At 43.2% G+C, this 22,956-nt stretch overlaps 1 protein-coding gene across 4 annotated transcripts; it reads right to left on the reverse strand.

Moving 5' to 3' along the window:
- Positions 1-3,588: 3,588 nt before the first annotated feature.
- TRIM33 (tripartite motif containing 33) lies at positions 3,589-22,940 on the reverse strand. 4 transcript variants are annotated; one of them, XM_072355938.1, is made up of 20 exons: positions 22,424-22,938; positions 19,537-19,655; positions 19,282-19,429; positions 17,884-18,016; positions 16,820-16,936; positions 15,659-15,773; positions 14,909-15,055; positions 14,296-14,413; positions 13,642-13,886; positions 13,237-13,401; positions 12,218-12,418; positions 11,545-11,677; positions 11,218-11,281; positions 10,790-10,949; positions 9,915-10,261; positions 9,325-9,448; positions 8,315-8,389; positions 7,560-7,712; positions 5,960-6,010; positions 3,589-5,877 (listed from the first exon to the last, which is right to left on the reverse strand). In XM_072355938.1, exons 1-20 carry the CDS (start codon positions 22,860-22,862, stop codon positions 5,665-5,667), a joined length of 3,267 nt encoding a protein of 1,088 aa, XP_072212039.1. In that variant the 5' UTR covers positions 22,863-22,938; the 3' UTR covers positions 3,589-5,664. The 4 variants fall into 4 exon arrangements, with proteins under 4 accessions (XP_072212039.1, XP_072212043.1, XP_072212042.1 ...); XM_072355942.1 differs by lacking the exon at positions 13,237-13,401 and having other exon boundaries at positions 22,424-22,940; XM_072355941.1 differs by lacking the exon at positions 8,315-8,389 and having other exon boundaries at positions 22,424-22,939.
- Between the last annotated feature and the right edge of the window lie 16 nt (positions 22,941-22,956).

A 22,956-nucleotide genomic window follows, 5' to 3' on the forward strand; every position in this document is an offset into this window, starting at 1 on the left:
GTCCCTCAGCCCCACATCACAACAGCATGTCGAGATTAATGGCAGTGTGTTTATTTTGTCTGGCAATTACTGCTGAAGTGCGGTGAGCTCTCGCATCACACGAGTCCCAGAAGATACACGAGCACCTGTACAGCCAGGAGCATCAGCCCTATAGACTCATGTGGGGCTCCCAGAAGCTCAGGCCTGAAATTGCAGCCTGGTGATGTGAAGAAGTAAACACACCATACATTTTAGTAGCGTATTTTTAGGAATACAGCTGTTCAATTGTATTACATGATTAGCTCTTGCTAATGAAACAACAACCAGCAGACTCATCAAACAGCAAAAGAAGCTTCTGCACGAGGCTGAGTTGTCTCCCTCCAGGAGGAGGTTGGGATGCAACAGGCAGATGTTGAGCTGCTCCTGCCTGGCAAGAGCACTTCACCTACTAAGAACCAACCCTTCCGAAGAGTTCTGTTGCTGTGGCAACGTGTTGGAAAGCTGTTATTAAGACAGCAATATCCCGCAAATGGTCACAAAGAGACATTGTTTAATTAGACACCACCACCTCCCGGTCAGCCCTGCAGAACCCTTTGCAGCAGATGGAAACAACTGCAAACAGCAAACACCAGCACCGGCTGCACCGAGCAGGGATCCCAAACTCTGCAATGGAAATGGAACCAGTAACTGACGAGGAGCTCAGCTCTGGTACAGCTCTGCATAACATGACAAGTGGAAACAGCTAGAAGAAGATTCTGATCTTTTTGCTGGTTAAGAATGGCTCCGATTTGGATCCTCTGGCAGCACTGACGTGGGGTCTGTGTGTAAATAATGCTGTGCAACTTCATGCGCTGCTCTGAAGTGCAGATCTGCGGTGGCAGACCAAGCAGCAAGCTGAGCAAACAGCTGCACCCAACGGAGAGGAGGGAGGAACTGTTTGTCACAACAGAAACAGAGCCTTAAGAATGAGTAGAAATCCAATACCAGTCTCAGGAGCTGGGCCTTGAACTGAGTAGGGGGGAATAAAGTGAAGAATAAAGTGAAGCAAGCTCTCCTTGGAGTATTAAATCTATAGAGAAGTGCCAACCAGCAGCCATGAAGCTCCTGAAGTGCCTTTCCTGGCACAGAACAATGCACAAAGCAAAGGAAATGCTGCCCTCCTGCTTCCGAGCACCACATCTCCCCTGGCTGTGCATTCACATCAGCTTTTTTAGGCTCCTGGGGAGGAAGATCGGATGGAACCCACCACTAAAGCACTGAATTACTGTTGACAGAAGTAAGTTTTCAGCAGCCTGCAGGAATCGAGTGGCCTGACACTTTCAGACATTAAAAGGATGCTGCTCTGGGCGCACCTGGAGGAGGACCAGATCGATTCTAATTGGGCAGGAGATGTAACTTGGTTGGACACGTCTGCAGTCCCCCAGCAGGAGCCGGCAGCGTTCCAGCACTGCTGTGACAGGGGCTGCAGAAGGAACAAAATCACACTGCAGCTCTGCACAGCAAGGCAGGGAGAGAAACCTCCTCCTAACAGAGGAACAACACAGCGCCCATTGAGTGCCAGGAGCACCCAGATGGCTGGGCTGGAGCACCCCCTGGTGACCCGCAGCTCATAGGAGAGCTGATCACATCCCACTCTCAGCAGAAGGCCTCTGGGCCACCACCTCTGGTCCTATACATGATGCCCATTTGCTCCCTGCACATCCCTGCCTTCCTAACTGCACTTGGCATTGCTTGGAGGCTCAGATCTCCTCCAAAGCAGAGGACAAGAAAGAGGAGGAGCAGCTTCACCTCCATGTGCAAAAAGAAACTCAAAACTGATTTATTTTTTTTCTCGTTTAATAGAAATAACCCAAACAAACTGGTTTTCAAACAGTGCTTTAAACGGAACTAATACAGCTTCTACAGCACGTTCCAGAGTACTGAACAAGAAGCATCTACAGGCAGCTAATGCATTAAATTACTATTGAAAGAAAACCTTTGTATTACACGCCGGCAAAAACCACGGGAACAGAGCAATGAGAAACTATAACCTCATTAAAAAAAAAAGGAGTTAAATGTGATTATTTAGGTAATACAATACCACAGAAACAGCACTTTTCTGAATGATCATAGCAAACAATGAGCAGTGTGCAAATAAAGTGCCAGTTTGATTTCTGGCAGCAGGAAATACTTGGAGAATGGTGTGAACGGGACCCTTCCATGAATGGATTTACAGGTAAAAACCAGCTCTCAGCTGAGGAATTGGGCTTATATACACGTTTTGTGGAGCTCGGAATGGAGAACCCCCCAGTGCAGGCTGTGAGCTCACACGCACTCACTCTGTAACGCAGCACTCGCTCTACAACAGGTCAAACTTAACGGTACATTAGAAAGCATATAAAGCTGAAACCCAGGAAGCAAACACAGGAATGAGATGGAGGAGCTGCTGTACAAGCACACCTTTTATTTTGGGTAGTAACTCAGCCTCGGTGCATTGGAGGCCTCTGGGCTCCAGAGCGCAGTTGCATAAAAGACCTGAACCTCCATAGCTGGTTAAATTAGCACTAATCACTAGTAATTACAAGGCAGGATACCTGCTGAGGTAATTGAGATCCACGCGTAGCACACTGTACACTTGTCATTCCTATTTCAAAAGCAAGTTGCCTTTTACTTCTTTGGATTAACTGGAACTTCGGGGTCATTTACAAGACAAATTAAGATGCTAATGGTCTTTCTACAGCAATATCTTCAATGAGAGCAGTTAGCTCGGACACTGGACCAACTCCTTGCTATCACAGATAGCACAGCAGGCAAGGAGTGCACCCACAGCAGCTTTTACCTGCTTTAATTTATGCTCTGTTTCCCAGAGTAACAAACTGCCACTTGCCCATATTGCACTCATGGAATCTCCCATCCATTTGCTCTGGAACGAGTTGCATCCAGCAGGGCAACACAGCACGGCTTTGACTGAGCAAACCCTGAGCACAGACAGCCTACGCGGTAAGAAATGCAGCAGCACGGCCTATTGATCCCATTGAGGAGTTTCAAATTGCTGATTTCAAAGCAACCCCTGAATTTCTGTGCTCGGAATCCAGAGTGTTCCTTTTATTTCATTGCATTTAAATAAACGCTTAAGACTTCTTGCAAAGTTCCACATCACGCTACTGAGGACTGATGAGCTGAATAGGACTGACCCCAGACGCTCACTGGGTTCCATGTGCAAGGTCTGAGTCCAGCACCACACCTGGTTTGCAGAACAAGTGGAACACAAACTGGCAAGACCACAACGTTTGGTTCACTCTGAGAAAGCAGAAAGTCCGTCAGAGCGGCTGCCTCGAAACACTGACACATCTGCTCTGGAGTCTGGTAGCTGGGAGGAAGAGATGCTACTCCCCCTGCAGCAGCCAGGGGACACATCATCCCCTGCACCACAGCTTCGTCCTGGGGTCCTTCTCTCACTCAGTGGATGGGACAAGCCATGTGCTCCATGCTCCAGACAGGAGGAATCTGCAACCAAAGACCGGCGCTTCACAAAGTGAATGGTGATAAAGCTGAGGCCTGAAGGTACAGAACCCGGAGCGCCTTAAGAACAGTATAACCCCAATTGAAGAGAATTCACCAAAAAAAATAATCTTATTTTCATTATAGTTTTAATAATATTCTTTTGCGAAATGAAAATGAGAAACTAGAAATGCATAAATAGGCAACACACACAGCCATTAACGATGCCTCCTTGCGACCTGTGTCCTATCCACACATCTCACCCTCTGCTGTGGGCTATGTCAGTATGATACACATTGGAGGAGGAGAACTTTTCCTTTTGCATAACAAACTGGTACGAACTAGACCGAAGCTGACACTACCCGAACGCCTGAAAGAATGGAGAAAAATGAGTTTGTCTCAGCCATACTGTCCATATAATCCAAAGACGTGAGCTCAAAGTTACAAATACCTTCAGCCTCCTTGCCTACGGTGAGGTACAGTCATAATGTACACCTACCTGGCCTCTATAAAGAGCAATAAAACCTCAATGGATTGGCATAAGCATTTCTGAGAACGTATCTCAACCTGATACGCTGTGCTAGAAACATTGATCTTTACCATTGCTGGAGTAAAGCACATACAATGGTCACAGGAGCTGCCCATGCTTTATATATTAAAACCCTGGTGATTTACCACAGAATTGCTGTATTCACGTAAAATCTTATGGCGAATTTATCGTCCATCACCTTGACCTCATCTGACTACGGAATTTCTGCGTTTTAACTTTTAAACGAGATCCATACGAAGGCCAGAAATTACATTTCTCGTTTCTAGCATCGATTTCTGTGTTAGCAAAGTGACTGTTCCAACTGCAATTACTTTGGGATGACCTCATTTCTAACCTGAAACGCTGGAACCAACACGGCGTGCAATGGGTGGGCACTGCACAAGTGGAACTGAGAAGTTGACCTCTCTTTTCAAGCCTTGGACCAGAAATCATTCAATGCCAAGTCCTGGCCTGTGCAAGCAACCCAGTCTCAACGAGTTTATTCCAATCTTTCCAGACCATTTCGCTCACAAAGCTGCTTCTGAAGGAAGTTCTGAGTAGTTCTCTTAATAAAAGTAAGATATAATCTCAAAACGAATGCAATGTTAGAAATAGACAGCATATATTACAAATCTTTTCTTGATAGGAACAATTCATAAGAATACATATTAGCTTAAAAACAGGTCAGCAAATGTTGCTGAGCTGCAAGAAATCTCAGTTTACTATTTACAAGTAAGACAAAGTGAATACAGGAAATTTTACACATTTGGTAGTTAATAGATTATTGTTTGCCGAGCAGTCTATTAGAAACTGATATTTAGGAAGACTGGAAAAACACCCCAACCAGTTATTACCTCTTCAAGTACAGAAAATGAGATAACAAACGCTGAAGGTAACATTCTGCCTCATTAGGGGGACCAGGGACAGACGATGTAACTCGTACAGGCTTTGTAACACACACACCGAGCTCTACTGAAAAGCAATCGCTGCAACCACTCCAGTCTGGATCTGTCAAGAACTCACACTCCTACAGTCACCAATTCAGAACAGTTTAATGATGTTGGGTTTTGTTTTGTTTTGTTTTTTTCTTTCGCTGTACATAAAATGTAGTAAAAGTCAAATTCAGGTCACTGGATCAACGCGGAAGATCAGTTATTCACAACAGCATTTAAATGAGATGATGAAAGCAATGACCCAACACGCACCGGAGTTCACACACAGAGGGGATTTGGGGGAAGTTGCTTACAGTTCTACATGATAGTCCAGCATGAAAGTAACACATAGCAACTGCATTGGTCCAGTCCTGCACAACATTTTACTAAGCCGCCTCATCTGTACATGGAACATCTCTTTCCAAATCTGCTTCTCTTCAGCATTCATCCACCTCTATCTGAGACCAGGATGAGCGTGTCCCCTCCATCAAGAAAAGAAAGGAAATAGTAAATAATCAAGGGGAAAAAAAACAAAACAAACAACAAAAATAGCCATCGAAAATTTACAATACAGTTTTTTTTTCCCCTTCTGATGAGAATAGCTTTCTGTACAAGTGTTTTTTGTACTCTAATACTGTTTAAAAAGCTATCAGCTTCTTCAAGACGGCCACCGTAGGCGTGGTAATATTCCAGGAACACTTAAATAACAGTTTTTACAATAAATTCCAGGTCCATATAATTAGATTACTTTATATGCACTGGTCTCTCATCTGATTTTAGGCGTTTTCTACGTGGCTGTATAAAATCTTCATCGGAGTCCTCAGTTATTTCACCATCATCCTCTTCCTGCTCAAATTCAGGCAAAGGCTGGAAGGTCCTGTCTGGGTAGATCTCTGTAAGTTTATCTTCAAAGTATAATGCAACTGCCTTCCCTGCCTGCGCTACTTCTGAATCAGCCTGTAAATAAAAGAAGACAGGAATATTCACCTGTTGGAAATGCACATCCCTTCACCAAGTGTGCATGGTCTAAAACGCTTACCTTCAAATTAATCTCTTGTGTTTCTGCATAAACTTGAACAACTTTCATCATCTAAAAAGGATACCAGAGTCAAAAAAAAATGGAATTATAATCCTTCCTAAAGTTATGAGATTGCATAGGATTGGATGACTACAGTCAGCCATAACAGGAAAACAGTTTGTTGTGGACTACACCTCTTTAGTTCTTAGTGGAACCAGCTTTAAAACAGTCTTAAGAGGGCGACACGAGGTAAATAAACCTTTGACAAAACACAGTTTTTGTACAAGGAAAGGGCTCCGAGTCATTCTATAACGTGCACACTACTCATGGCTGCTGTCTTCACTACAAACTCATGCATTAGCAGGGAAAAGTCTCAGTTCAATTCTGACAGTTAAGCGTTCCATGAGACTGTTTTCTTGGGAGCACACTCCACTTTATGTTGCTTTACGAGAACATGGCTTAGAGGCACTCGACCTGGTCTTGTTTAATATTAGAGTTCAAGGCCGCTCATCTTTTGCCATCAGCTGGAATTTCAGAGAGAGTCTGAAACACCTTTTATTAAAAAGCATCCATCAGTCCTTGCTCCCTGGTTTTACTCTGGCCCCTAAGAGCTGGAGCACATTTTCCACTACAGCAGATGCTTCATTAATTCCCTTGTACGAGAAGTTCACATAATTGCAACTTCTTCCACCTAATACAGAGACACAAGGGAGTCGGGTTGTCAAAGTCCCAGATGATTGTAATTACATTGCACAGCATCACAGTCTAAGAAGTACCTCAACTTGATTTTCACCAGTGCACTCATGAAGCAGTAGAGACTTTAAATACGAATCTGTGTGCTTCAGTTCAGCAATTCACACAGCCAGAAACGCTGCCCAAATACTGCAAAACTTGCATTACATTTTACAGAAGAAATACCAGCCATCAAATGGATTTCAAGGCCTAAACGAGCCATTCCTGGCAATGCCTTCTCTTTAGGGCTCTTTGTGATCTATCTCAGAAATGCCTATTATTTTTTTAAGCAGCTGCTCAGTTGCAGGGCACCATCACAGTTGGTTTTGATACTTGGAATCTTTGTTCCAACTGTGACAGCACCAACCTGGTGTATCCCTCCAATTCACATCCCACATGTAAGGTGCAGATGTTTCACTATCAGATGGCTTCATTGCAAAGTCGGTCACCATTCCACACTCATTATAATAGGACTCCATACAGAAGTCACCTCCTGAGCACTAATTATCATGATAGCCCACCAACCTTGAGCTAAAGCACTAAGGATGGACATTAGGAATACTGAACAATTTGCTGTTCTGGATTCAGCCTGCATCTGACACAAAAAAACGGTACAATATTTGTCAAAAAAGCACTTTTCACTGTTAAGTCCTGAGTTTAAGAATAATGCTCTGCACAGTCTGAGTCAGTTTTAAGGGCTCCTCATCTAGCTGAAAACAAGAGCTAGTTCTGTAACTGCATTCATTTCATTACTTAATGAACCAGCATCTGGTCCATAATCCATAACTTTACAACTGGAAGCCCAGCTTCTACTTGGAGAAGCTTCGGAACCATGCTGAAATAAATGGAAAGAAAAATATAAGTGAATACAGATTGGAAGTTAACGTACTTCATTAAACCTTTCACAGTTCTTGAAGATCAGCCGGACATCCGCCACAAAGTCCTCCGGAGTCTGGTAATGCTGAGAATGTTTCTTTTGCAGTTTCTTTTTCACTGTAGATAAATCCATCGGCTTCTTTATGATTTTGTAGTAGTTTGGTATCTGCCAAGAACAAACAGTGATTCATCACTACAACGGAGACACAGCTCACAGAAGCAGTAAATTTCTTTGCTTCTCAAAGTATCAACCAGGCAATGCTGTCACATATCACAGGCACGTGCACTAAGTGGGACCAATTTCCTTTCCTCAAACTTTCCAACAGCTTCTTCCTAAACTCCACTACCTGTCCCAGCACAGCAATACTTCGCAATACATTTGTTGGCCTTACAACTGCAAACGGAAAAGTCCAAATAGTTTCTTTCATCCCTTCATTTAAGACTGTCCAATAATAATTTTTAAACAAGGTCTTTCTAAAGCTTCTTGGAACATTCTGAATTTAATGAGTATCCTGATTAACCCACTTTCAAGTCAACAAAAGTCACTCAAATGTTGGGGCTTAGGACTGGGGGTAGAGCTTCTGCATGGACAAGCTATAGAATCAGCTTCTGTACCCTTCAGAATCATGATATTCCAAATGATTTAGACTGGCCCAGGGGACCTGCTTCAAGCAGAAGCAGTTAGTTCCATCCCAAACTCACCTCTAGCCTTCACAGAGATGTTATGATAAAAATAAATCATAAACTGTTTTCAAAAAGGAAACTCACCGAGGCTGGGACTGGCTCTTGAAATTCAATGCTCAGCTCATGACAATACAGGTAAAGCAGGAGACGTTCACATTTCTTACAAAGAAATAAACAGCTTGGCGTTAACATCCTTAATTTATCCTTGGTCCAGAAGTGTGTATTTCCTAATTTTAAATGGGTTTGTACTTTGTACTGGAAAATTTAAACACGATCTCTAAAAGTTTATTTATAAAATGTGAAGGTCCTTAGGAGGGCACTGGAGAGTGGGGTAAGGAGTAGAACACCATCTTACTGTTCACACAGCAGGGATATACTCCCCTTTTGCATTCTTCTTCCAAACAGATATCTAAGGCTAAATCAAACGTGTGGAGGCACACTAATAAAAAGTCAAAGTAAAAAAAAAGCCAAACAACTGCAATTGTATTTGCCCAAAGGTAACTGCATCTTACAGAAAGGGACTCAGTTCAGACTCTTTTCCCCTAAGAGCCATCATCTGAAATAGACTATAATCTTCCCCTGCTCAAATGTTTTTCTTCCCTTTGCTTGTAATTCCTTTGGAGGAATTTGATTTGATAATAGCATAAAATTTTGTGCACAGGCTGACTGATAAAGCTAAAAATAATTACACCAAGGTCATTATACTTTTCACATAAAGCAACAATTTGTAGCATCTCTCACAGCATAAACTTAACACACCGGGCTCCTGTAACTATTTGTAAGGAAGCTGTATCATTTTTAAAGTCTACTTAAAAGCACCAAAGAGATTCGTGTACGTTACAGGATGCATTTACACCCAAGTTTTAGCTACTGGATTATTATAGTTCATTTTAACAGACAACTTCCAAAGAGTTCCTAAGAGCAGGACATGCTCGCAAGCAAGAAAACTTTGTTGCTTTGGTAAACCTGTAACTATAATTAATTTGCTGCAGTCAAAGCAAAAATGTAGTGAGAAATACTGAGGGATGGATGGGTAATATCATAAAACACTTTTTTTTCCCTAAGAAACTGATTCCTACAAATTTGAGACATACCCTTTGGTCCACTGGACTCAGGCCTTGTGCTGTTTTCCCTTTCTTGCTGTGTTGCAAGTTGTCACAATCATATTCTACTTCTGGTTTGCTTAGATCTCTGCAGAATGTACATATCCAATCTCCACTGAATGGGAAAAAAAAAGCTCATCAGTGCTGACCACAAAGACTTTGTCACTGGCTCTTACAATTCACACTGTACAACATTAAAGACTTTGATATATAAAGACAGGGGATAACCCACAATGTTCAAGGTAAACACCCATCAGGGACATTTTTCCTGCCCTCATATTCCTCTCCCAAATCCTACCAGATACTTCAAAACCACTTCCTCACCATGACTTAAAAATGAGCTTCCCATAACAGAATCACACTTTGAGGTTATACTTTCAGCAAATAAACATTCATCAGTTACGTGCAAAACAACCCAGGCATGCCTTTAAAATGCCAGACTTTTTTACTACAAAAAGTCATGCAGAGCTGGCAGATCTTGAGGAGCACCAAAACCTTTTGGTACCATCTTGAAATCTGTCATGTGACTGAGACCACAGAGATGCTGCCAGGAACCAATTCACTGTTTCTGGTTCTGGTACCTCGGAAAGCTGAGGAGTGTTGGAACATGACAAGTCAGATGAAACACTTTGGGGCACTTTTCACAACATAACAGATCCCCTCCGTTTTGGCACACAGCACACCAGTCTTCATTTGGATCATCATCCTTATTACTGCCTTCTCCTCCAGTTCTAGCTGATCGGTGCATTAGACTCCGCATTGGGGATTTGCCATTGAGAAGGCCGTGCCCAGACTGCTTGCAGCTTTCACTCAAGTCTCCTGGTTCAGTTTTTACATGATTTTCCAGACTTCCTAAGGCTTCCAATTCGCTTTCCAGATGCAAGTTAGTGGACAGCGGTGGTGTCAAGCTGCTCTCAGGACTGCTAAGCTGAAATGAAAGCACACGAAAACTTAAGGGTCAGTTTAACAAGGGCATCTCTCCTATTACACTGCAAACAACGTATCCTCCACCATTCAAAACTACTACGCACCACTTGCCCACATAAGCAGCACATCATTCTGTAGACCTGAGTACTGAAACCTACTTTTTCTTAAGTCCAACCTTTCAAGAACAGACTCATATCTACTAATATGTGTCACAATAAACTGTTATTTATGCTCTGATATATGAATATCAGAAAGTCATTGCATGACTCCCACTGCCACCTTATTGGTACTTATGTCACAAATCTCTAATAATGAAGAGCCTTAGCAGAGCTACAAAAACAGCTCACCATTAGAGCTGGCCCACACTTAAATGTTCAAAGATACTTTCTCAGACAGTGAAATATATCCCAGTCTTCAGAGGCTGCTAAAGAGAAAACGAGGCTTAAAAGTAACACTGCTTTATGACTTTGGGATTCTTAAATGTGCTGCTAGGAATACTATAGAATACTGTTTCACAAACTAACTTTACCATGCAAGCGCTCCTTCTGCCATCCTCTGTTTTCTCTTGCTTTACTGCTCCTGAGAAGCTGCATATCTCTTCCTCTGTCCCCGGCTCTTGCTTAACTTTCACCTGATCAGACTTGAAGTTAACACTCGTTTTCTCAGCAGTTCTGCCTGAGGAGCCACAGCTAGAAAGATATGGGCACATAAATAAGAGGAAAATGCATTAGAACAAAGAACTGAAGTGTGCCTGAATGATTTCTAAGGCAAAACGTGTTGCAGTTTTCATAAGATAGATCAAGTTTACGAGACAGCAGAGAATTGTTTTAAACAAAAATCTCCTTCCTGTAAGCATTCCCCAGCTACTGGGTCACGCTTATAATAAAGCCCTATTGCCCTTTTCAATTCATTTTTTGACTCCTCTGTCTGATGGCTGCATTAATGTCACATACTCACCTTCCTCTGCTACCCGTGCTGGAGGTACTAGGAGGCCTCACAGGAGTGTGGGAGTTGGATAAACCTGAAAAGAAACAGTGTAGAAATCGACTTGGTACAAACTTACTGAAAAACACACAAAAAAACGTGTTGTAGTAACCTAAGACATCAGTCTGTATGTGTATCTGGAATACTGCATTCATATGATGGCAACTTGTTATTGCAAAGATACTTCTGAAGGAAAGTTAAGTTCCCAGAAGAACTTATTCCTGTGAAAATCAACTTTTAAGCTTGCAAAATATCACTTTCTTTGTGGCAGGAATTGATAGGAATACCCATCACCTTTACCTGATGACCCTGGAGATAGAGCTGAAGGTCCTGGGGAAGGATTCATGGTACTTGTGGGTTGTGGGGGTAGATGGCTGCCTGTGATGTATCTACTTAAGAGATTATCCAAACTAGTTGAACCAGCATCTTCAAGCTGAAAGGCAAAAACAAGAATTTGTATCAGAGAGGCTGAATTAAGTTTATTAATAGTTCCACATCTTTACAGTGTGATCAACATCTTCACTGGAATCGGTCACCAGCTCCTCAAGGAGTTTGGCCATCAGCAAACATTTTTCTCAGTTCCATCTAGAAATCACTCTGCCCAAGCAGAAACCCCTACTTAAAAACTTCACATGAGATTTTCCTGATTATCCGAGCTCTTCCACTGTGGTTATGATGCGTAATTAACATTAGGGTATTCCAGACTGCCTTGATTCCCAGATGTACAATGTGTTAATCATGCAAATGCTGTTAGTCAGATGAATTAACTTACTAGTAATGCTGCAAGAGTGATTCCACAACTAATACACTAATAGAAATCATGAACTTGTTTTTCCTTAATATGATGTCAATTCTCCTCCTGCCATTTGTTCCTTTTACACACACATTTTTCTGTAAATAGTTAAACCATTCCACAAACGCTGATAACCAAACAGGACACACAGAGCTTAATGGCTCAGTCCTCTCCACTGACCTGGATGGGTGGGATATCTGGTAGGGAAGGTAAATTCTCCGGGTTTGTTACGGAAGGAATGAGTTCAATTGATGTAACAGACGGACTTGTTGGGCCACGGTTTGCGCTTGCCATTGTTGCTGTTGTAGGACTAGTTGGATTAATAGTGTTGTTGTGCACAGAAACAACTGGAAAAGGCCCCGCATGCCCAGGGTTAGAATGCTGTAGGAAAAGAGAAGAGACAACGACCGCATTAGAGACAAATCATATTGCCAGCCTGCATGTAAAATCACAACACGTGCATTGTATGACAGTCCTCAACACAAATTTAGTAATGGAGGGGGATGGATATAAATTCAAATCCCTATCAGTGTTACCTGACAGCACTGAATGCAAAGCAACTGCTATGTTTGTTTACTTGGAATAACACTTTGCGTGACCAGATCTGAAACATACAGCACAGATTTGTCCGGAATTTCTGTCAAATTTTTCTATTATTTTCTTAAAGCAGTGACCTCCTCCAGAGGACTCTAGAGATCACATATCTCCATATAAACACTAATTGCTCCACGTCATTTTGGTTTCCCAGTCACATTAACAATAAAAGTTACTTTTAATGGCCGATGTTGCTCAGCACCGTGCTTCAGGTTTGATTTTTAAAACACTTCAGAATGTGGTTTCTTTAAAAACCTCTAAATTTCATCACTTTCCATTTCACTATTCCTGACTATTCCTTAATAAACCCCAGAACTGAATGCCATTAGAAAGTGAAAAACTGCAATGTTTTCTTTCGCAGAACTACAATGCAGTACATTTTAGTAACACAAAGAAGCAAATTCTTTTCAATTTTAATGTCTTGAATTTCCTTACATTCAGTAGCAAAAAATGTCACAGTACAGTATGCAACATGACAAAGCATATAAATATGTGTAGCTGTGAGTTATTAAGTTACAGATAAACACATTTAAAGCTGGAGGTATCATCTACTGTAATGAAAGTTTGGCACGATGGCACAAATGAAGCGTGTACACAGGATATACTTGTCTTTGAAGGTGAGGTTGCATCATGGAGTATTGTGGTCCATTGTGGCGTGGTATTCCTGGTATACGAGCAGCATTCTGAGCCATTCTCATCTGATGTGCTTGGAAAGCCCCACAGTTCATGTTACCTCTCTGCATGGTCTGCATGCTGATCAACCTGGGAGGCTGCAAGGGTTTTTGTTTTTTAAAATGTTTGCTTTTAACATGGAAACAAGAAGCCGATTTCTTTCCACAGAAGTAGGTTTACTAGTTACATAACACCAAGAAAGGCCAACAGTTGTCATACTTAAAGCATGTCAAACTTCTAAAAGATTTTCACGTTTATAAACCGTTTTGTTTTGAAAGGGCATTTTTAAGCCTCGGTGTTATGGTGAAATGTGAAATAACAGCATACAAGACACTTGCCTGCTGCTGTAAGACTTGAGGATTCGTTTGTCTGGGCACTGACCCAGATGGCTGCCCCATCCTCATCTGCTGCAATTGCTGGTGCTTTTGTGCATACACCTGTTGCTGCATGTGCTGAAGTCGAAGCTGTGCTAGATTGATTTGTCCTGGAGTTTTGCTGATGTGGTTTGTTCCTGGAGGAGTTTGTCCAACCACTACATTAGGAGTGTAACTAGGAGCTGGCTTATTTTCAATAACAAGGTTACCTGAAGAATAAAACAAAAGAGCAACTAGTGAACAGTTCCATCTCCACTATCATCCAAAGGCCAATAAATGAAAAATTATTCAGGTGTGTCTAACTGATGTCCCATGGGGGCAGTAACAAAGCGATTTAAGTTTGACACTTTCTCACTAGTTTTAGAAGCCATACATGAGAAAAGCAGAAAAAAACAAGAAATTACAGAACTAAAAAGAAAGACTAAAAGAACTGTAACTGCAAAGCTTCCAATTCAAGAAAACAGGCATAACTTTTCCTTGTGTTCAACATAAACACACAAGACATTTAAAAAGTCATAGGAGGGAGGAAAAAATACCACAGAATGAGATTTCTGTAAATAAGGAAGCAAACACTGGGAAAAGATACCTGGGAACAATGGGTATTATGAATTTTCTCACCTAAATTGACAACGTTCTTTGCCCAAAACGTGGGGTCACAATGAAAGCGTATTGCTCCGTTAGCAGCTGGGACAGGATCACAACGTGCCTTCAAAATATGCCTTAACTGGAATGTTATCTAATGGAAAGCAAAAATAAGAACGTTCGTGAGAATGTTAAGAAGTGTGCACTTGCCCAGTGGGTTTGAAGTGCTGGATCATTATCAAGGACTATACTTAGCATGTTTGGTCAACAGCTTGGGAAGCATTCTGTTCACTGGGAAAATCATCCACTGTACAACAAATGTTTTACTGAACCCAAGGTGCTATGGCAGCACTGCTACTCCATTTCTACAGGACTCAAACGAAATGCTGAGTTGCCTTCACAGAACTTTACCCCACTCCTACTATAAAACTGTTACGTCCTTAATTTACAAACAAAACTTGTTCTGCAAGTTGGAAAACTTATCCCATTGTCATACTAGTGGCTGTTTTGTTTTGTTCCTTAAGTGGAGCACAGAGAAGCCAGTTTTTCCTCCTTAGACATAATCCAGAGAAGCTACAAAATTCTTAGGAAATTCTTTTAAGTAAACCTTCTCTGTACTGCACAGAAAAGTGGGAGGGTGTTTCCTTACCAGCCGTTTACTGTACAGCAAAGCAGTACTGCTGCCACTCGCAATAGCCCAATTAGTAAAGTTCATCACGTGCTTCACTTGTCGAGAAAGACCTGTGATGTCATTTTGTTGCTGTATTAACTTCATCTGTCTTTCCTTTGTTACATTCTGTGAAGAAATAAGAACATTTATTACAATGCAAACTTCCGATTTAACAGGCAAACAAAATATAAAGTGCTATCACAGTTCTCATAACAAAAAGCTAAGAAGCTTACACGAATACTTATATTCAGAGCAGCCAAAACCAACAAGGAACAATTCTCTATTACTGCAGTCTATCAGTCTTCCCATGTGTTTCAAAGTGCAGGGAAATTGGCTCAGATAAGAGCTTTGTTCCAGCTTTATAGCAGGGAAATCTCTACTACGAAAACCAGACCAGCTCCCTCTTTCTCAAGCTGCCACTCACATCAGCATGACAGGGATGGGGGGAGCAATCCAGATGAGCAGCCAGCTCTGTACTGAATGGAACCCCAGCAGCAGGAAGTGGCAGCCACTGGTGGCCAGGCACTCTGCATACCAACTTCCTATCCCAACCAGGAAATGCCTCTAAATACCTCCTGAATACAGCAGATAAACTCAGCAGCCCCACTTCTGCAATGCTGAGCCTCTGATAACCTGCACTCACACCAAACAGTTTCAAATATGGGATGCGAGTTCTCAATGGGAGATTGGAAACAGTGAACCAACACTTATTTTCCCTCTTAACTATACCTCGAGGTGCTGTAGGAGAGATTTTCCCTTTTTATTGATTTCATTGATGAGGGTGAATATAGCCACTTTGATCTCCTGTTCTACTCGTTTGTTAGTTTCATTTACTTCTTTTATCCTAAAAAAAAGAAAGAGAAATGTAACATCAGTTTTTTGTGATAACACAACCTATTTCCTATTCAAAATCAAAACTCAATAACGCTTCATTGAGACAGCAGGCATCCATCCTTGTTTTGGCACGTAGCAATTATTCCAGCAGTTGTTCCATCTGTGCTGTTTTCCCCTTCTAGATCACACACAGTGCCATTTTGAAGCCACGCGGTACCATTACCAATCTCACTGTAATACCTTTTCTTTTCCCTGAAGTTTTGACTGATGGACTTTGTGCCCCACACTTTGACAATGTGACTCAATGACATGTATAACACAACCTCACCTGCATGACTCATCTGGCTCAGCAGTTATTCGTAGCCTTTACAGAACCCAATCACATTCTGTAGAAACTCACTGCATTTTCAGTGAAACCAGAAACTGCCACAGGCACAAAACATGACGACGTGTTATTCCCATGCACTGTTACTGGCCTTGAATCCTTATCACAGAATTGTGTAACATCTCTTGAGCTTTCAGTTCCTTTCTTTCCCACACATCTGGGTTTCTGTACCTCTTTCAAGCATGCACCAAATCCACGTGTCCACCTTCTTAACCATTTTGTGTCTCCTGAAAGAGCTCCTAAGAGCACCCAAGTGCATGAAAAGCCTGGAGCAATCACGTCCTCACTGTCTCCTCATTCAGACAAAGACACTGAGCATATATTTGCTCCTTTGTCAGTAAGGTGGTTTCTATGACATATGACCACAATCATATTATTGCAAAAAAGAGAACTTTGATCTTAAGCCATTCCAAGAATTTATAAGGAACAGCAACAAAACTTCCATATACAACAAATACATATTGAGGATCTGTATAGAGCCAGAACTTCTGTAATCAAAGCTGCCACCATAAAAGACATCTTTGAAATTTATTTCATGTAACAACTTCTTATAGAAGCACAGTAGTTCAATACAACTAAAGCAACAGGATTTGCTAACATGACAGTACTCTTCTAATCCCTTCATTCATCAAGCAGGCAATGATTACAGTTAATCATTCTGGGGTATTTACCTGTTCTGAACTTGTGCAGCTGCAAAATTGACATAGTTCTTCTTTTCGAGAAGTTTGGCCAACAGGTTCTCAATTGCACCCTTCTGGTTCTGGAAAGCTTCTTCTAGAAACTGATACCTTTTCAACACACAGAAGAAGATCCCAATTAACAAGGATCAATAAGGATCCCCAATTCAGATGTAAAGCTACAGCAACCATCAAAATTTTGATAAAATATGATAGATACAATAAAAATACAGAAACAAATGGGATTTTACATACATATATATATACATACACACGCATGCACAGTTGAATTTACTAATAAAACCTTCTGTAGATGTCCAGAGGACTGGATGTGTATGAGTCCCTCAGTTTCAGCTACACAGGGAGACAATGAATCACATCGTTTCACAAGACAACAGCCTATGAAACCCAGCTAAGTGACACCATTCAGAGCCTGACAAACGATTGTGTTAACACTAGATGAGGAAAATGCAGTAGTGGTTTGTTATATTCTTCCATTAAACAATAGGCAACCATTTCTGAATCGTTAATCTGTTAGCATCAAGCACAAACAGGAATGAAAAGAAACTAGAAGAGATTAGTTAAGATATCCTTGGAAAACAGGCTTTCTTGAGAAGAGTGCATTTCAGAATAATTATGGTATTTATACCTATGAAAGAACACAGCAGGAACACAAGGTTCATATTCTAGTAGTGGTAATATGAAATTCATACTGCCAAGCACCTTCATTGAGAAGTGTTACCGGTAGACTAACTTGCTGATAAACATGTATTTTTATCTCAAATACTGCAAAGTGACTTTTCAAACCTATAAGCAACAATATGACCAAGCTACTGAAAAGGAAGAAGTCTGAACATCTCTTAAAGAGACTCATCACGCAGCTCAGTTGATGGATCACCTGAAGTTTACAGCACCACATACATGCTCTCCTATGCGAGGAATTATGTCTGATGGAGAGTTAAGGCAGCAGTTCCAACAGACACAACTGTCTGAAATCAGTGGTATTTCTTCCCCTGAGACAGCGCATCACAGGAGGTAAGACATGGTAATATTTGTACCTGTGTTCTTTGTGCTCCAGTAACTGACAGTCTCTGCATGTCAGCCTGTCACATGTTTCACAGAAGAGTTTTAACTGCTCTTGTTTGTGGACAGGACAGAAAACAGGACGTTGACCAGATGCTCCCACGGCCTCTGTTTTAAAAATAAACCATTTTTGCATTTTAACATAAATTTAAGACAATCTGAAGTGCAAAACTATTCCCTTCTGCGCTAAGCAAGTAAGAACCAAGAATTCAAGCTACAGAACTGCTCTTACCCTGAAGTAACCACAAATACATCCTTGTTACAATAGTTACAGTGGCAGCGTTCTGTAGCTGCCCCCACTTTTCTCATTAAGTCATACCCAACTGAAGTGCTAAATGCAGAACTAACATTCTTATGGGTCATAAAATTACTTAAGCCCTAGCTAAGCCAGGGAACTTTTCCACTTAAACACCAAAGATACTGTTGAAAACACTTCTGGATCTACTAAAAAAGCGCTGCACTGTTGTAAAGCCTTTCTGAGCTTGGCACAGAGGAAAGCAGCTTCTGGAAGGTACAGCAGGTAAGGTTTAAAACAAGTAAACGCATCGTAGTCCCCAACATTTCTGAAGGTTGTTACAACATGCAAGTTATGGTAAAGAAAAAGAGCTCATGAATTGAAAGCTGATGCAGGCTATGTCCCTGCCATATGGACTTGCCATCAGACTCCACCTTCATTAAAGAGCATTACTGGAACAGTCATTTCGGGGCAGCCCCCAACTCAGTGTACACGGGGTTATATTATCACCCTGATGGCCACAGCAGTCCTAATGAAAAACATTACTAATCCTTTGCAGAGTCCTCTCATCTGACTTAACATTAATTGGTAAGTGCTTACTAGGGTTAATACATTTAAAGTCAAATCATCTTAAAAGTCTACTTGATACAGCAAGCAAAACAAGATCATTGTCCACAGGAACTAAGCTTAGCAGTAATAGTTTTTAACCACTAATATGATTTTGCCAAAACCAATGGCAGAAAGCAATGCAGCGTCACTACTCTGCAACAGCACAACAGAGCAATCATGAAGATTTTAACTTATTTTAGATGGAAAGAACAGCAAATTTGAACCTAGCCCCTTTCTACAGGGAGAGTTATATCTACCTGCTCCAGGAATGTTTTCCCCATTACTTCAGTAGACTGCAAACAACGCTGTCAAACAGCAGCTGAGTAATTAACCTTTCCTAATGAAGCTGCATGTTTAAACTGTACATTCACAATGCACGTTCATTTTTGCTAACCGGGCAATAAAACCTAAGAATGAATTCAAATTCCAATTGACTCAGCAACATCAACGCAGCTGTAATACTGCACTGAGCATGACTGTAAGCTTATCTGTATATACAGGCAGGACTAAGCGATATCCAAACACTCACCTGAAGATACATCCTCTTTTTTTCTAATCATGTGGTCTTTAGTAAATTTCACTCGCTGATGAGCTTCTATGCAAGTCTTGCACAACCATTCCCCACACTCGACACAAAACCCAACAGCACTAGCGTTATCTTCACAGCTTGTGCACACCTGCAAAGGGAAATAAGGTCAGCTGCCATCATTTTCCTGGAAAGCATTAACATACACAAGGAAAAGAAACCAGCACGGGAATCCTGGCAAGCAGAAAAGCACCGTACCTGTTCTGATTTCTCATCAGAGCTGCTTGGTGTTTCTGATGTGTCTTTTACAAAGTAGTTATCCACCAGATCTATCTGCCTGCATTCTTGGCGGCATATTGGACATCTGATTACCCCCACTGGAAAACACAAAACGTTTCTTAGTTATCATCCTGCAGCAAATCACAATGCAACTTAACAATGCAAACACAAAATGTTGTTAACGTACAGCTGACAGCAAACAGGGAAGCTGCCATTCTTGGCCAGGCCTGCACTGAGCACCAGGCCCAGCGTGACACCCGTGGGCCTCAGCAACCCGTGTGCTGCCATCCTCCTTAAGGACACTGACTGTAAAGAAACTGCTTAGGTTTTTCCTGTTGATGTTTATGACCTCAATTAGAGCCAGCCCCAAACTCCACCAAACCATCCAGGAGCAATCCAACTTCCTCACCCCTCAATGCTGTTAGAGCGAACCCCATTTCAGACACCTGTTCTTAAAGACAGGTTGGTTTGGGCTGAAACGCGTCAGACTGGTTTCCAAAACAGAAGCATTAAGTTAATAATGAGTAAGTTCAAAACCCTTTCAGATGTTTGCATTGCCATAACGATGATAAAACTTCACAGCTCAGGAAATATTGGCAAGCACTTGTGCAATCCAGCAACTCAAACTTCCCTTCTGTGCTCACCCTTGGCACGTAGCAGCCCGCAGAGCAATGAACGCTTGCCATGCTCAGGGGCTGACAGCATCCATGGCAGTGACTGCAGGTGCAAAGCACCCACTTCTATTGGGAATTTAAGTGCTCCGTGTGTTCCTAAAGATGCAATAGTTATAAACTTTCCTTAGTGAAAACAATCACTGTCCAACTCCATTCAAGTGATAAGTCACATTTGTGTGGCTGTAATATCATTTTTATCTCCCCTCCCTTCCAAAGCTGATTAAAAATAGTTCCTGCATAATTTAAGATGTAATTTAATACGGTGTTTCCAAACCCTGGGTACAGGATTGAATTCAGCATCTCAATTTATGCTACATGTTGCAGCGCTCAGCACTGAATGTATTTTTCCTTGCGTTACACATCTATACTGACTGATCTGCTGTTTTCTTGGCCTTTCTGAAAGCACCTGGTAGCTCTTTTTTAGGCTTCAACCCTAATGAAGGCTGTCCACGTTGTGACACTCACAAGGGGTTGGAGAACCACACATTCTCTCTACTGACCTCACCTTAAGAGAGCGTAAACAACAACCTCAGCAAAGCAGTGAGCCCTCATAATAACCACTCTGTGCAGGAAAAGCAGCAGCTCTGGATGGGTAAGAAAGTCATCCTACAGCCCCACTGTGAGGCCTCTAACTTAAAAATAAGGGTTTTAAATACTGCGATTAAAAAAAAAATTCCAAGAGCATTTTCTTATGGGTTTCTATTCAACCTAAGAGAAAGGACACAGTCGGACAGATGAAACTTCAGGCATTGAGAAATCACCTTTCCACCAAATCAAGTGCACGAACCAATGACCTAAAACTGCTCCATGGGGACCCGACTCACACTCAAGCAGCTTTCGCAGTTATCAGCCAATAAATACGCGTATTTATAACTTTAAGTACTTAGGGATAAAAATCTGATACTAATTAAGAAAACAACTTGATAGGAAACTATCAAAAGAACCAGTAATTTTCCATAGCAATTGTGATTCGCTTATGTAGGTGCAGGCACACAGAAAAACAGCAGGAAAACATGGATGCTTGCAGAATAGTACAGCACAGAGATGGCCTCTGACTGCCCATAACCCACTACAGGAACAGCTACGCATACTGTTCTCCAATGATTCCTTCACAAAGAAGCATCTGCTCACAGCTAAGGATGCTACAGATGTGGAAGTGGGATTCGTGACTATCCATCTATGCCAACAGGGGATGAACCTGCAAGGCAAAGCAAGAGGGTACTTCTCTGCACACTGAGAGTGCCTGTTTTCACCTGATTTGCTGGCAAACATTTCACGTGCCGTTCAACTGATTGCATTCATAACGTGCAGAGAGGACTGCCCACCAAACTGCATCTCTGCAGTTCTGGTCAGTGCTTTGCTCTTTAACACACACAGCTCCACCAGCAGGGATCCTGCACACACACCTCACTAGTGACATCTGTAAGGTCCTGAGCAACAGATGAGTCCTTATCTCACCCAAGCACACCACCAAGCATTCTTACAACATGGGAGACAAGAATTGAGGTTCCAGGTTATCAGTAACTCTGTGGTTTCGCTGTACCTGCACCCCAGCAGATACAGTCAGACAGTGCTGCCAATTACTGGCACAATTAGCCTAACTTCACCAGTATCTCCCGGTAAAACACAACGTCTGGAATGTAACAAGATCCCAAGATCAACCGAGAGCTTCAGTCGGTGTGTTTATAACCTACGACGGGAGCCTCGTGCTTTGAGGAAGCGACGGACCCGCTTGGCCCCAGGTCCCAGATGAACAGTTTGCAGCAGTCAGCGCGGCCGGCAGAACCAGCACAGCCGGGTAATGCCTTGTGGCCCGTCTGACGACACAGCGCCGAGCGACCCAGGGAAGAGTCCTGCCCCAAACCAGACAAGTGTCACCCAGCGGAGTCCAGCCGGGAAGGCTCAACGCCTCGCAGCGACACGCCTCTAACGCAGCAGCCCTGGGAGCCAAAACAAGGAGCACGACGCGATCCGCGCCGCCAGCCCCAAACAAGCGGACGGACGTTCAGGTTCCGGCTCTCACGTGGAACGGCGACGCGAGAAGCGCTACCGAGAGCCGGGAAACAAGCTAACAGCCTCCGGGAAACAAACTAACAGCCTCCGGAGGATCGCGGAGCCGCAACGCCGGCGGTCACGCGCGCAGCCCCCGCCGGTCCGGCTCCCGAGCAGCCCCGGCACGGCGCCACGCTCACCTTGCTGCACGTCGCCGTTGGCGCCGCCGGGCACGGGCACGCTGAGCTGCCGCTCGGGCTCGGGCAGACAGCGGCGGCAGAAGGAGTGCAGGCAAGGCAGCAGTTTGGGCTCGGCCTCGCGCCGGCTCTGCAGGCTCTGCGCGCACACGGCGCAGGTGTCCAGCAGCGAGAAAGGCCCCGGCGCCGCCGGCGTCAACGGGGGAACCGGGCTGGGACCCGGCCCCGGAACCACCCCGGGCCCCGCCTCGGCCTCGGCCTCCCCGAGCCCACGCTCCGCCGCCGCGCCGGGGCTCTCCCGCTCCTCGAGAGGCGCCGCGGAGGGCGCGGGCGGCGCCGCGGCCGAGGGGGACGCGGCCGTGGGCTCCAGGCCGCCGCCGCCGCCCGGCCCGGCCTCGGCAGCCCCCTCCCCGCCGCCGCCGCCTCCTTTGTTTTCCGCCATGTTTCCTCCTTTGAACCCAACTCCCCGCTCCGCGCACGCACAACGTCACCACGCGCCGTGCGCGCTCCCCGGCGGGAGGGGCGGGGCCGGGGCT

This window comes from Excalfactoria chinensis, chromosome 23, assembly GCF_039878825.1.
Source record: "Excalfactoria chinensis isolate bCotChi1 chromosome 23, bCotChi1.hap2, whole genome shotgun sequence".
NCBI lineage: Eukaryota > Metazoa > Chordata > Aves > Galliformes > Phasianidae > Excalfactoria > Excalfactoria chinensis.